We start from the raw sequence: 14,022 nt of genomic DNA, 5'->3' as shown, positions 1-14,022 counted from the left end.
GTAAATCACATGCTTCGACCTCAGTGCGCCGCAAAATATGCAGTGTAGTAACACGGAAACACGTGGAAAAAAAACATCAGCACATGCCATCTTACATTTTACCCACTGTCCAGAGTGCTGTGGTTTCAGCTGTGATGGCTCATATTGCTTTAGAGATGAGGGTCTAAGTTGAACACTATAGGCTGAATATGTTATGCAGAGAGGGAACCTTATGAATCCTATTATACTGCAGGAGCAAAATAAGTTCTGCATAGTGTTAAACTCAGAGTACAGGCTTCAGCCTATTTTAATAGTGTACAATATCCATGCTTGGCAATTTCATGACGCTCAAAGGTAGCCTCATATAACCACCTTGCTAATTATTATGTGCAATACCCAAAAGCTATATGTGTAGTAAGTGTCAAAGCACATACATGTTTTCGTTTCACTGGTAGTTGTTAGTGTCATAGTAGGGTCAGGATTAGTCTCCAGGCAGGGACGAGGATTTTAGGGATGGCAAGTGTTCTGGTTTGTGTTTGTACTACGCTTGTAGTCCGAGTAACTCTGACCAATCACGTATCAGCAGGCTGTGGCGTATGCAGGACAAAAGCAGGCGGAACGTAATCCACCATAATGACATCCCGGCTCCCATCAGCGTCATCTGACACCGATTTACCTTCTTATTAATCTCTATAAACAGACATCCGCATGCTAACAGCTAACAATCTGTTCTAGATCTAAAATTCAGCTTGAGGTAAATTCCTCTGACGCTGTGTCACAAAAGCCATTCAGCTTTTGGATTTCCCGACTTCCTTGAAGGCATCAGAAATGATCGATCCGACCTCTGTTAAACAAACTTCTCATGTTTAAGTATTTTTTCTTCTCCTCTTGAGGACAGACCTGACAAGCTTCATTTTTACTTTTCACTAATCTGCATCATGATGTTGACATTTCAGACAAGACCCGTTAATTAAAGTCAGTCACAAGTAAAACGAGCCCCAGCATGTTCACTGTTGTCCCCAGGAGGCTTTATCGCTGTCAGACTACAGCCGGTGGGATCAGAGATCGGGTCAGGATAAATCACCGCCCTGTTCCCAGCATCATGGTACCAGAGTTCCATGACTGCCTACATATGTATGGTGTGCTATGCAACAGACAGGGTCCGTTGACTACACACACAACAAGCACAAATTGATAGTGCACGGTTGATGTGAATGAATGACACTTGTAGGCCACAGCATTGCCAAATGTGCAACACTACTACACGTCTAAGTCACATGACTTACTGTGCAATGATCTTTTGTTTTTACACAGTGCATGAACATATGATATAAATATTGGATGCTTTGACAGTTTTTTGAAGAAATACCAACAAATATAAATAAACAAATGTACTTTTAAGTTCATTAACCTCGTTTAGCATCAGGAGGGCAGATGCTAAATTCATTGGACTTCACATGTGCGTTTGTTCTTGCACGTAAACACAGAAACACTGAGCACTGAGTCATTTCACAGAGAAAAATACAACTGAGCGTGCTCCATGCCAAAACAGGTCTGATTCTCTCACCATTCTTTGAAGCTCTTTCAGGTTTATTTCAGACTGAGGGTAAAAGAATAATGAGCAAAGACAAGATACTTAAAGCCGGAGCTTTATTATCAGCCGAGGATCTCGTTACTTTGAAGAAATATGAACAGCAGCGAAGCTGTAGTAAGTGAGCCATGATCTGTGTCCTGTGACTGTGCCCTCAGCAGGGAGACTCTCAGGAGGCATCTCAGGGCGAGTGCGAACGGCTCCGATCGAGAGAGAGCGAAGCAAGGCAGGGAAATGAGGAGGAGAGCGAGCGTGTGGGAGTTTATTGAGCAGCAAGCGAGGCTCCCTCAAGCACAATCACCTAATTAGATTTCTATCTCGCCGTCCCCTTTCCTGACCCCCTTAAATCTCTCGCATCTCTGGAAAGCTAGAAGGGGAGACTTTCCCAAAAGTACATCCCTTCTCTGCTAGAGGTGTCGGAAAGGTCAAGGTTGTGAGAGGGAGGCGGCGTTCTCACTCACAGCCGAAATCAACCATTTCACGATGGCAGCGGCGGAGTAATGAATAAATAAATAAATAAACACGCGGCTGCTTAAAACAGCCCAAGAGAGGTTCATCTCTGAAGCCAGGAATAAACTATCAGCATTGTTTTTGCAAAGAAATCCATTATTTTCAGTGTTAAAAAGCATCCTCATGGTTTCCAATGGAGCATTAAATTGTCTCAATGCATTGCTCTGAACTAGATTCAAATTAAGGGTGCTGGAGTGGCTGTTTTTATACTTTAGTGTTGTGTTGGGTATACTGTTTGGGTGCTAAAAAAAGAACCAAAACAACATTAATATCAGCTACATTCTTTCCAAGAGGGCAATAATGCTAAAGTTAATCTAAATTGGTTTGCACACTGTTCAGCTACTGTGCATCTGGAGGATCTTAATAAGCAATAATGTAATAAACCATTAAATAATTTTCAACATTAGCATAAGCAGCCTGTCAGGTTGGCTAGCTATTTTGTATGGAGGTAATAGACAAAGTATATAACAAGTTGAAAAATCTTTTAAACATACTAGAGTTGCACAATATATCACTTGTATTAACACACTGATGCTTCACCACCACCCTCGGTTATTTGGGGTGCGACTGAAAGGTGAACTAGCAGAATAGAAGAGCAAGGAAAATATGATTTGAGAAAGACCTTGTGGTGAAACAGGGCAGAACGTCTGCTCTTTGGGATTTGATGGGTTCAGAAGAGAAGACATGTTACAAACTAAAGGTGGCTGCACACTGCCCAGACAAACGCCGACCAACTCCAACTGTCAGGTCAGTGTGCGCTGACAGTCTGTGTTTGTCGGTGTTGTTGGTGTCGAGTTTGACATGTCCAGTCGGGTTTGGTGGAGTCCTGGGAAGTCGGACCAATGCGCGCCTTTTCCCAACAAACCGCAACATTTTGAGAGTGCGTTCCCTCGACAACTAGCCTATACTCAGGTGCAGAACAACAGTACGCACGACCTTTTCTAATGTCGGTTAACTATCTGTCCGTTAAGCACTAACTTTAGTTTAGGTTTTATGAAGCAGCTAACAGAAGTCTGTCCTGTCAGCTAATAGCTGTGTCCCAATCCGTGGGCTGCAGCCTTCGAAGGAGGCGGTCCACGGAGGATGCTCCATTGAATTGCCGCGCAATGCATCTCGGGATACCATGGGCCGAGTAAACGGAGGACGCATTTGGTGGCCGCATCTGAAGCAGCCTTTGAATTGGGACAGCCTTCGACCCGCTTCTGTGACGCAATCGGCCTTCAAATACGGCCTTCGAAGGCTGCAGCCCCTGGATTGAGACACAGCTAATGTCTGGGCAGTGTGGAGCTGGCAGTTGGTTTTTCTGAACATTCTAAAGACTGCAACCAGCAACTACCAACTTATGAATGATGAGGTGAGTTGGGCGTTGTCTGGGCAACGTGCAGTCACCTTAAGGTTCTATAATAAACATGACAAATAGACACTATAAGTTAGATATACACTGAAGAATGCAATTACTTCTATTAGTCACACCAGATATTGACATTGCAGTGTTGAACAATGTTATCCCACCTGTACTACGTTTGTGGTGGTGAAGCTAGTAAATATTTACACAGTAAAACGACTTGGTTGTAGAAATGCTTATCGGTACAAATTGTTTTTACATTTTCTAATCAAATCATGAGTCTAAAGATTTTGTTATACTGCTACAAAAAGTTTCAGACACTGACAATCTGATGACCCACTTTGCACCATTACATCTTAATTTAACCACCAGATTATTCCTCGCTTGTCTTTGTCTTAATTCTGCGATTCAGATCAGATCCTCCTGTGTGACCTTTTGGATCGCACTGACGAGCATCATTTAGACTTGAGGAATTTCTTCCTGCAGAGAACCACTGAAACAGCAAATGGGCTCCTTCAAAAAACATACTGTATGTCACGAGTTCCATCTAATGCACCTAGACTTTAATGCCATAAACACTCACATGAAAAGGGTATCCCTTAAAACATATTGCTGGAAACAGTGAGTATGATATCCTCTCTGTGCAGCTGGTTTGTCTGATTCAACATTAACATTTGTGAGACAAAAGGAAGAGGCATTTGGTGAGTAGAATTGATGACTCAGTCTGTCTCCTCCTGAAATACTGTCTGGCGAGTATGTCTGGGTTTGCTTCTCCTCTTACTCATTTAAGTTGTTTGTCTAATGTTTGTTCTGGCATCCTTTCTGTACGTGCATGAGATGAGTAAATGATGAACTTGCATGTATGTGATGTGATGAATCTATGTTGCAAACAGCCCTAACATTTCAAACTGACTCTCCCAGGAGTCGGAGAATGGCGGTGCCGTGGCCAAACTGAGGTGATCCGTCATTGTGACCCTGTGAGCCAGCTGTGAGATGGCAGGGCAGACCTGACAGGCCTCCATTACCCCAGGCCATACTTAGTATTTGGCTTTCCACCCTGCCTTTATTCTGCACACATGGCGCTATATGATATCTGTCCCTCTGCATTCAGTCAGATAAATACCAAGAGGTGGGCGAGGAATGGCCCGGGAGGCCAAGATTGGGTTCACGTGTCAGTGAGGTGCTGCAGATGGAAAAATGGGCAAACTGGGACATGAATCCAGAGTGGTAGAGTAATATCACTTTAGTAAGACTTGTATTATTTTAGTCTGATCCAATACACAGCTTAACCAGTTACTGTACACAAACAGCGTCATATGTTTAAACCTGCGAGGCCCATCAGAACTTGCTCAGTGATCTGTGGGGCACTGGATTGCTCCACTGTTGCCTTTATTCCTGGAAATCTACCTGCAACCAGAGACTAATATATTTTCATTTTATGGAATTACATAACATTGTTATCAAGAATAACTTGCAGTAACTGAAATTGCAGGATATGCTAATAAACATTGAATATTTTCCCTGTGAGATTGATTCGAGGGTCTGACAGTAAAACATGAATTTTAATGAAGAACAGATTTTTAAAACGTTATTTTAACAACAGACAGTTAAATGAACACTGGGCTTATTTTCCCATCAGAGAAAATCTCATGTTTTGTTTCATGTGTTGGAGACGAGATCGTCCTTGAGTTGTAAAGACATGTTTGCAAAGTGCGATCAGTCCTCACTTTCTAAAAGGGTTGTTTGAGGAGTGAGACTTCTGATGCATCTCAATACCCAATAATTGGTAAATAGACTGATAAGTACTTCCAGTCTAATCCCAAAAAAGATATAAATTACGGCTGTCAAAGATAATAACGATAATAACGAGTTAACGCACACTGCCTTTAACACCACTATTTACTCTGACGGGCGATTAACGCACGCACGTCCTATTAGTATGACCCTCCGCCCGCCCCGTAGTTTGTGCAATCAGGAAGCGATGCAGCCGTAATGTTGTGGACAGAAACAAACCTCTGTGAGCAGAAATGGATGAAGGACAGGGTCTGTTAAACGTCACGTTCAGCCTCAAAGCCCTGCTGGATGCTTCTCTGGACAAGACAACAGTTATTTACTGTCGATGTGAACGGAGTTACCACCGGAGTACGTCGAGTCTGAAACACCACTTGCTGGCCGAGCACACAGCTGATGCAGAGAGCTCCAGGTTGTGAAACATAAGTGATTAAACTTTGACTTACATGATGTTATTTTTATCTCCTGCTGCAGACTCAGTGACTGATTACTCAGGAATGTTACATTTAGATCAATATGCCCGTCTCGTTGAGCATGCAGTAACTTTGAGGTTATTCTGTAGAATATTCTGGACAGTATCTGTCATTGTTTTGGACGGTTGCAATAATAATAAACATATATTTGCATGAAAGAAGCATATTTGTCCATTCCCATGTTGATAAGAGGATTAAAAACTTGAAAAATATCTCTTTAAGGTACGTTTACAGCAGGTAAAAAAGGGGAGTTAACTATGGACAACCATGCGATTAATCGCGATTACATATTTTAAACGTTTGACAGCCCTAATATAATTACCACATACCAAACAAATAAAAAAGTCTTGTCTCGAAGTGGCTCAAGCATGCGGTTATTTTTGTCCTTGTTGTGCACTCGTGTTCGACATGTCGTATGATAAAAGTGCAAAACAAATCCGGTTTCACCCCATGCCTCGTTTTCTTCCATTTCTCCTTCTTATCCCTTCTTCCTGTAAAGTTACTTACTCTGCTTCCTCTTTCCATCTCTGAACATCGGCCTGCAAAAGACTCCCAAAAGGCCCCGTTAATAAAAGGTGAGAAGCTATTTAACACTTAGTGTCACGGCCCTCCCTTGAACTGTGTCCCCGAGCAAAAGCTGCTTAGCCTGTGTCACCCATTTCTTTATTCACTTCTCTGCCAACCCTTCCCCCTCCCTCCACATGAATTCTCCCTCTAAACACAAACAGAATGGGTTGTGTTGCCAACCCTCAAATGGGATCAAACCCAACCGCAGTTAAAAGGCTTAGGTTAATCTGATTTTCTCTGTGGTTCCACCGAAAGCTAGACCTGAGCCAGGGAGCCGACACTCCACGAACAAGGCTGGGTGATAACACAGCAAACAACAGGAGACAATAGAAGACTCCTCATTAGCTCTGTAAGGCGGGGGTTGATATGATATATTAAGACTGTGACAGTGAAGGCTGTGTGTAAACAGCATGTGTGTGGATGCATGTCTTTATTTCATCGTAGCATGTGTGCAGACAAGCAGAGAGACAGAAAAGATGGCTGCACTGATGGTAATTTAAGGGAAGGATTCTTTGTCCTCAGATGGATGCTGGTCCTCACAATATCAACGTTTTCACAGTCCCCACTATGCATTATGAACACAACCTTTAAGGTTCATGTGGCCTCGATTGCCCAGTCATGTTGATTTGCCCCGTACAACATCAGGAAGATCAGACCCTACCTGTCAGATCATGCAACACACCTGCTGGTACAGGCTCTCATGATATCACGCATTGATAACTGCAGCTCCACACAGGCAGGCCTTCCTGCATACACATTCAAACCCCTGCAGAAGATCCAGAACGCAGAAGCGCGACTGGTTAGCACGTCACTCCACTGCTCATATCCCTCCCCTGGCTTCCAGTCGCCGCTCGCATCAAATTCAAACCCTGTTGCTCGCTTACAAAACAGCAACAAAAACGTCTCCTGCCTACCTGAACGCCCTCATCCAGGTCTACACTCCGCCCCGCCCACTACGCTCTGCCAATGAAAGGCGCCTGGTGCTCCCATCACAACAGGGCCCTCAACATGACCTCTGACCTTAATGATGTTGATGCTATTGATGATGATGACAACGAGGATGTAGTTTATGCTGCTGAGGATTTTCATGATGATGATGATGATACTGATCTTGTTGATGTTGTTGATGATGATTATTATTATTTAAAAACAAACAAAAAAAATGCCCTGTACACTTCCTGTCAGCACCAGTGTCCGATCGCACTTGAAGCTGTTGTTGGCTCTTACTGACTTCGTTCCCTCCTGTCTTGAATCTCTCAGATGTACGGCGCTTTGTTGAAACACACCGACACACACAGAAATAACAAAATAACCTGCTGACCTGTGCAGGTGCCAACAACACGAAATATACAAACAAACACAAAAAACAAAACATCACAAACGTGACTTTTGTTTTCACAGAAAGAAAAAGGGTAACTTCAGTAGATAACAACAAAGCCCCCTCTCATACAAAGCGAGGGACGTGCCTTGTTATTTCAGCTTGATTGAGCGATTAAGGTGTACAATAAATGTGTTTTCTTGTAATTAGCCGTAAAGTCTCACTATCCATCACGTTATTTTAACGCCTGATGAGTGCCTTTTACCTGTAACGGCAACATGGAACTAAAAGACCGCTCTTCTGTGAAAAGTCTTAAATCTTGAGCCCAGCAATTTGACAGCTGATTCTACTGAGAAATACCAAGTGTTGTGTTTGGTCTAATTAATTCTGCCAGTGTAGCAGGCTTGTGGAGAAGGTAAGAACAGAAAGGCAGAGCAGACACTGAACAAAGCAGCAATAACCCCGACTTACATCAGATTTCCTCTTCACAAAGGCCAGGTGAAGTGAAAGTGCATATTCTATTTGTCTGGGGGCATATGCAGAAGGGAAGTCCATTCGAGGTTTAAGAAAAATGAATCTAGTTATAAACCTTTCCAAGAGTTGCTCCTCTGTCCAAGTTTTCAAACTGATTAACAACATTCTAGGGAGCTGAAACAAAATTGTAGCTCATTTTACACTCAAGCATTTGCTGGCCGATGCTTATATCTCTAGGCTCCTTCTTTGGCAGCCTATTTTACTGAATAAATAAGTGCATGCTGGGAAGCATAAGACATCAAAGTGCTCCAACATATCAGGCAACAGCCCTTTACCCCAACAGAACGCTCTGATCTTGACCTGTGTGTTTACTTTGCAAGGTCTGAGGACACTAAAGAAAATCTTCCAGCCTTGTTGTTCTGATAACGACGTGTTTATCTCTTAGGTTTATCTCGCTTTGAGATTATAGTTCCAAGCAGGAACAGGTATTTAAATGCACTACTTTCAGTTCCAGTGTCTTCATCTTTCATCTTCTCTCGTCACTGTGACTCTACACACCAAAACTGCTTTAAGACAAGGAGCCATTGAGAAGAGAGAGAGAGAGAGAATGTTGCATTATTGATTATTGTTAGTTATATTCCAACAGACACCTGGTGTACATAGTTCTGTACGAGGCTGGACCAATGACTGTGTATATAGATGGACGACGCATCTCCATCTACTCTCATTGTATGAAACTGAAGCCCCCGTGACGGGCGCTGCCATCTTGCGACAGTGAGATCATTTGGAGCCAGAGTTGCGCAGCAGAGATCGGTCAGTGGAACCGCCGTAGCCACTTCTGCTAACCAAAACACACACTTAACTTACCGGGAAAAAAAGTGTGTTTAACAGCAGAACAGCTCCTTGTGTTGGTCTGAGGTTAAGGTTCACAGGTATGGAACTGTTGGATATGGATTGTTTTAGTTACGTCTCCTCTCACCGTTCCTCCTCCTCTCTGCTAATCAGGAACAGATCGGCTGCAGGAGCCGTATTTGTCAACAGAGCTGTCAATCATCATTTTTACAGCAGTCAGAAAAATGAACACTTGGACATAAATCAGCATGATAAGAACTAACTATAATGAGAGAAACTATGTCTGAAAAAAATGTATTTGACGTGTATTTTGATTTTATAGTTTGACTCATGTCCCATCTGTTAACATGGAGGAGGCGGGCTTTATGAGCTATACTGCAGCCAGTCAGCAGGGGGCGATAGAGAGGGTTTGGCTTCACTTTTAGGGAGCTGTCATGTCGGCCATCTTTGTATACAGTCTATCAGCTGGACCCATTTCCTGGTTGCATCAGCATTAAATAAATGCTTGAAGACATTCCTTCAATGTGCTCGGACATCGGCGTTCTCCTCCTCTTTACCCTGAATGGAATTTAAATGTATACTTAATTCTACTTTAACCTCAGGCCTGCATTTAAGTCTGCACACCAATGTTGGTTGTAATTAAATAACTTGTCCTGGGACCGTTTAACTCTGCGGTATGAATTAATAAAGAGGGGACGTCGAACAATAGAACACTAATTGGGATATGTAAGTCCAGCATTGTTTACATGCTGCATCACAACAACCTAATAACATACAACCACCTACAGTGCTGCACCTGCTCCAATGTATGCGCTCAGTTTGGATCATGAATGAAAGCATAATAGCCAAATAAAAGGGCTTTATATGTGTGGTGTGACATCATCTTTGTTGTCCAAAAGCCTTGGTTGCATGTGCAGTATACTGCCTCCCCTTCATTCAAAGCGTGGCATGCAGTCAAAAAGACCCAAATAAATAAATGAATAAAATCAGGGCAAGTGCTCGCTTGAGTTTCAAATGTGGCCAAATTGCTCAGATCCGACAGTTGCCAAACAACCTGATTGCCTCTCAAGAGAACAAAGGGTTTTAGTCGAGGCCGGGGTGCCAGCAACTTTGATTTGTAAGAGCATTGTGAATCAAAATTTCACTTATTCACAGCGACAAAGCACCATCGACCTGAATTCTGGCTGCAGGTCTAGTTTTTGGTTCAACCTTGTTTGTCATGTCTTTGCCAAAATGTTAACTAATCCACGATATCTAGTAAATCATTAGCCAAATTGATTTCCTTTCCTTTCCTAGTGTGAAGGCAGACAATATAAAGGCTTCATCCTCGTCGTTAATAAGATGCTACAAACACCAGCTCTCAGCAACCAGCAACTCCCCGGACCCAAAACATTTTCCTTACAGCATTCCCTCCGTCTGTCCGAGGAAAAGATGCAGTGATTGACAAAAATACTAGTGAAAACTTGTTTTTTTAACAATATTCGGAAAATACCATGGAGGAGAAAATTGATTCCCCCATGCCCCCCCCCGGTGGTTACCCTGTGGCTGGAAATGAGCGTCAGAAAGCCTCTGACCCAAGGCTAACACATTTTCATTCAATCTCAGCAGTCTGACACTCTCACAGCAACAACACACAAAAAGGATTCTGTAAGAAGATACAAAAATCAAGTAAAAGAAATGGAAGAAAACAACAAGATATTGTCAGATGCTATTTGTCAGCCCCCTGCGGATAGATGGTCATACATACAGAAACCATGAATAGCTAGATACATAGACAGACAGACAGACAGACAGACAGACAGAGATATAGACAGATAGAAAGATAGATAGATAGAAGATGGACAAAGAGAGCAATGCTGAGAAAATGTCATATTTTCCTGCATGCACTTTCAAATTCCTTTCTTTGGTTGGTAATTTCAGTGTGTGATGTGTCAATGCATTTCCTTTTAATGAAAGCCATAAAAAGCCGTTTCTTTCACAATGCTGGAAGCCAGCCGTGATCTTTTTGCTGGAAGACTAATCATCTCTGTGTGATTAGGAGCTGAAGGTTAATGTGGGCTCACGCAGACAGGAGAAGGAGCGAGGTGGGAGAGAGGGAGATCAGACCTGACAATGTTCTCACATGGCCCAGGCAGGCGGTGCTGCTGAGGCACATGGGGGCTATAAGTGGTTAAGAGCCTGTGGATCAAGGGGAGGAGAGGCCTGAGCCTCATTACACATGTAAATGTGACTTCCAGCATGGAGGCCCCACTTTAAAGCTGTGCTTTTTTAATTATTCCTTTGCTCTGCACATGATAATTGGGGCCAACTTAGCCCAGGGCCTGTTGACTATGTAAGGAGGATAAAACACCCTAATGACTCTGTCCATTTTTAATGGTGATCACTGCAAAGACCTGTCCTGCTATTAGATTGGGATAACCATGGTGTTGCCTTTTGTCCTGATTTTTCAAACAGCTTCCTGCTGTTTGATCCACGCTGGCTGATTATGCACACAATAGTAGGTCTTTTTACCTGTTTGCCATGTTGTAGTGAATGTTAATCTGGGCTGTACTTTTTGTGTGAAATGGCTGAACAAACAGGAAGTAGAACTACATCCCTCTGGATTCATAACAATGGAGGAATCGATGACTGATGTCTTTCACGAAGAGCTTATATCATTGCGTGCAGAAACTTTTTGGCAGGCGTTATAGCTGTACAAACAGTGCATCCGATCAAAGTGAATCCCCGAAATCTATCCTGTTTAGTTTAAACAACCGCATTGCTAACAAAGACGATAATCCAACATTGACATCGTCATAATTAATCCTGCAGTCTTTTGATCTTCATCCAGCTTAAAAAAGAAATAAATATATGTAGAAGTTTGTTTCTGGCTCTCTCTCTGATACTTTCAATTTGTGCCTTTGCCCAAAAAGCTGAGTTCGAAATTGCCTTTGGTAGAAAGTGTCAGACAGATAATAGTGTGTAATTAAAATGATACAAACCAGAATTATGGAAATAATGAAGCAGTTACTGAAAGACATGCGATATGAGTATGAGTGGAACAATCTGTGATGAATATGCAAACTCGAGGGGCACTTATGGCCTCTTTTGTCCAAATCGTGTATCCACCTGTTATAATGGAGCCAATGTTATGCCTTGTGCAGCTGAGCAGCTGCCATTGGTTTAAGACACTGTTTTACTGTTTGTTTTAAAGCTGTGTATTCCAAAGGTCAAGAATGAATCTCCACTATAGAATCACAACATAATAATGTGTGTGTAAGACACCGATATCAGGATGTAAACCTGTGAGACTGATGCACAGCGGTTTCCGTTACTCCTCAAGTCTTCTGCTTTCTTTATGATCTGCCGTTTGACACCTTATGGCTTCTGCATTTTGACAACAATCCTGTTTGTGTGTTTAATAGTCTCAGGTTCAAATTAATTATTTGTTTTGTCACTTGCCCTTAAAACCTTACATTTTACTCTTCAGTCTTTTTAAATATCCATCACTTTCTTTCACATACTTCAGCCTATATGCTGGATGAGTCTCTAGCAATCACCTATTACAAAATGTCTGTGATGGTGAATGTGACTCTTAGGAAACTTAATGTTGATCACTTAAATAAGGGCGTTTTCACATTAGGTACGATTGCTTAAGGTACGGTTCACTAAATCAAATGAGCTCCAGAACAAAAGACACCGGTTCTTAGTGTCACACACCTTCACGGACTTTAATCCAGATGGTTCTTCTTACAGTGTTTTCATTCAAATCAGAATCATCAGTGGTGTCTTCACTCGCTTACGATAAAACAGCTTTAACAACTTGGTTTTTCAAAGTATGGACGCGACTGAAAAAACATTCAATTTTTCTTTTGTATTTTAATTTCTACTTTAATGATACTTCATGTTATACTAAAAATGTGTTTCATGTTAAATTTGTGTAAGATAAGCTGTATTGATCCCCCACAGGGGAAATCGTTACAGCAGCTCACAAAACGGGCAAATTAAATAAAGTACTCATGTATTAAAAAGGACAAAAAGTAGGTGGCAATAAAAAGATGAAAAAACTATGACAATATAATAATAATATAAAGATGTGATAGTTTAAATGTACTTCCTAGGGTTATGAATAACGTGTATAACGTATAACACTTCAGCTCTCTTCACATCAATAAGGCGTTTAAAGTAGTAAACTACCACGTGCTGTGCTCTGATTGGTCCTGCCTTTCACACTGTCTTTGTGGCATTGATACAAACCTTTTGTATGATGGTAATGTAATACATGAAGGCACTGGTAAACAGCATTGTACTGAAGCTCCTGCCTTCATCAACACTAATGAAATGGATGATCAATCTGTGAAGCCGCAGTAACTTGATCAACATTCATCTGAAACTTGTTGCGAGGCAAATAAGAATCATGAACCAGCTTAGTCATCGCGTTAGGACTTCATGAATCAACAGATTACATTCTTGTTGTGAAGATGAAAAATGAATCTTTACTATAACTATGAAAGAAGAAAAAACGTACCTGGCCTGGTTTGGCGTCTTCACAGATAGAGGCTTCGTACGGCGTGGCCAGCTCAGGAGGATTGTCGTTTACATCCAGAATCCGAATGCTCACTGCTGAGTGGGACGCCATGGTGTGGTTATCTGCGGAAGAGACGGACAGAAAACACATCAGTGACGTTTGTCCCGAAACATTTTAAAAGCGTAAAGAGATATGGCAGAGACGTGAGTGACAGTTGAATAAATATAATGGGTAAAGAGATGCAATTAAGTCCCGCCCCCACAGGTGGAGAAACCAGTTCATTGCTGTGAATAAACTTTGCATTGAGTGAAGGTTCTTCCTTCGAGCTCTCAACCTCTAGCAAGCAGAAAAATGCCTTAAGGCTGTGTGTAAGGATGCACTACTAATGCGATAAAGAACATAGAAATAAGATGTTATATGCATCTAACCACAAAAAGCAAACCTTTCATAAGACTAAATAAATACAGACAATTAACTGGAAGGCATCACAGCACAGGGAGAATAGAAAAACTATGGGTTTATTGATCATCTCAGCTGCTGATTCAATCAAATACTTGTACAATTGAAAGTATTTAACTTCTGTCCATTCATTGGGATCATTCCACCAAGAAACAC

At 42.0% G+C, this 14,022-nt stretch overlaps 1 protein-coding gene across 1 annotated transcript in view; it reads right to left on the bottom strand.

Moving 5' to 3' along the window:
* The window catches only part of LOC138605460 (cadherin-22), a 97,361-nt gene that overhangs the window by 20,699 nt on the left and 62,640 nt on the right, over positions 1-14,022 (bottom strand). Inside the window, exon 8 of the mRNA XM_069677733.1 lies at positions 13,408-13,529. Within this exon, the coding sequence (XP_069533834.1) occupies positions 13,408-13,529 (122 nt within the window). The remainder of the gene's footprint in view (positions 1-13,407; positions 13,530-14,022) is intronic.

Source organism: Semicossyphus pulcher, unplaced genomic scaffold (assembly GCF_022749685.1).
Source record: "Semicossyphus pulcher isolate SPU_LCO1_2020_fin unplaced genomic scaffold, fSemPul1.0.p SCAF_3, whole genome shotgun sequence".
In the NCBI taxonomy this organism is placed as follows: Eukaryota; Metazoa; Chordata; class Actinopteri; order Labriformes; family Labridae; genus Semicossyphus; species Semicossyphus pulcher.
The sequence above is the reverse complement of the archived record's forward strand: the minus strand, read 5'-3'. Positions and strand labels throughout refer to the sequence as shown.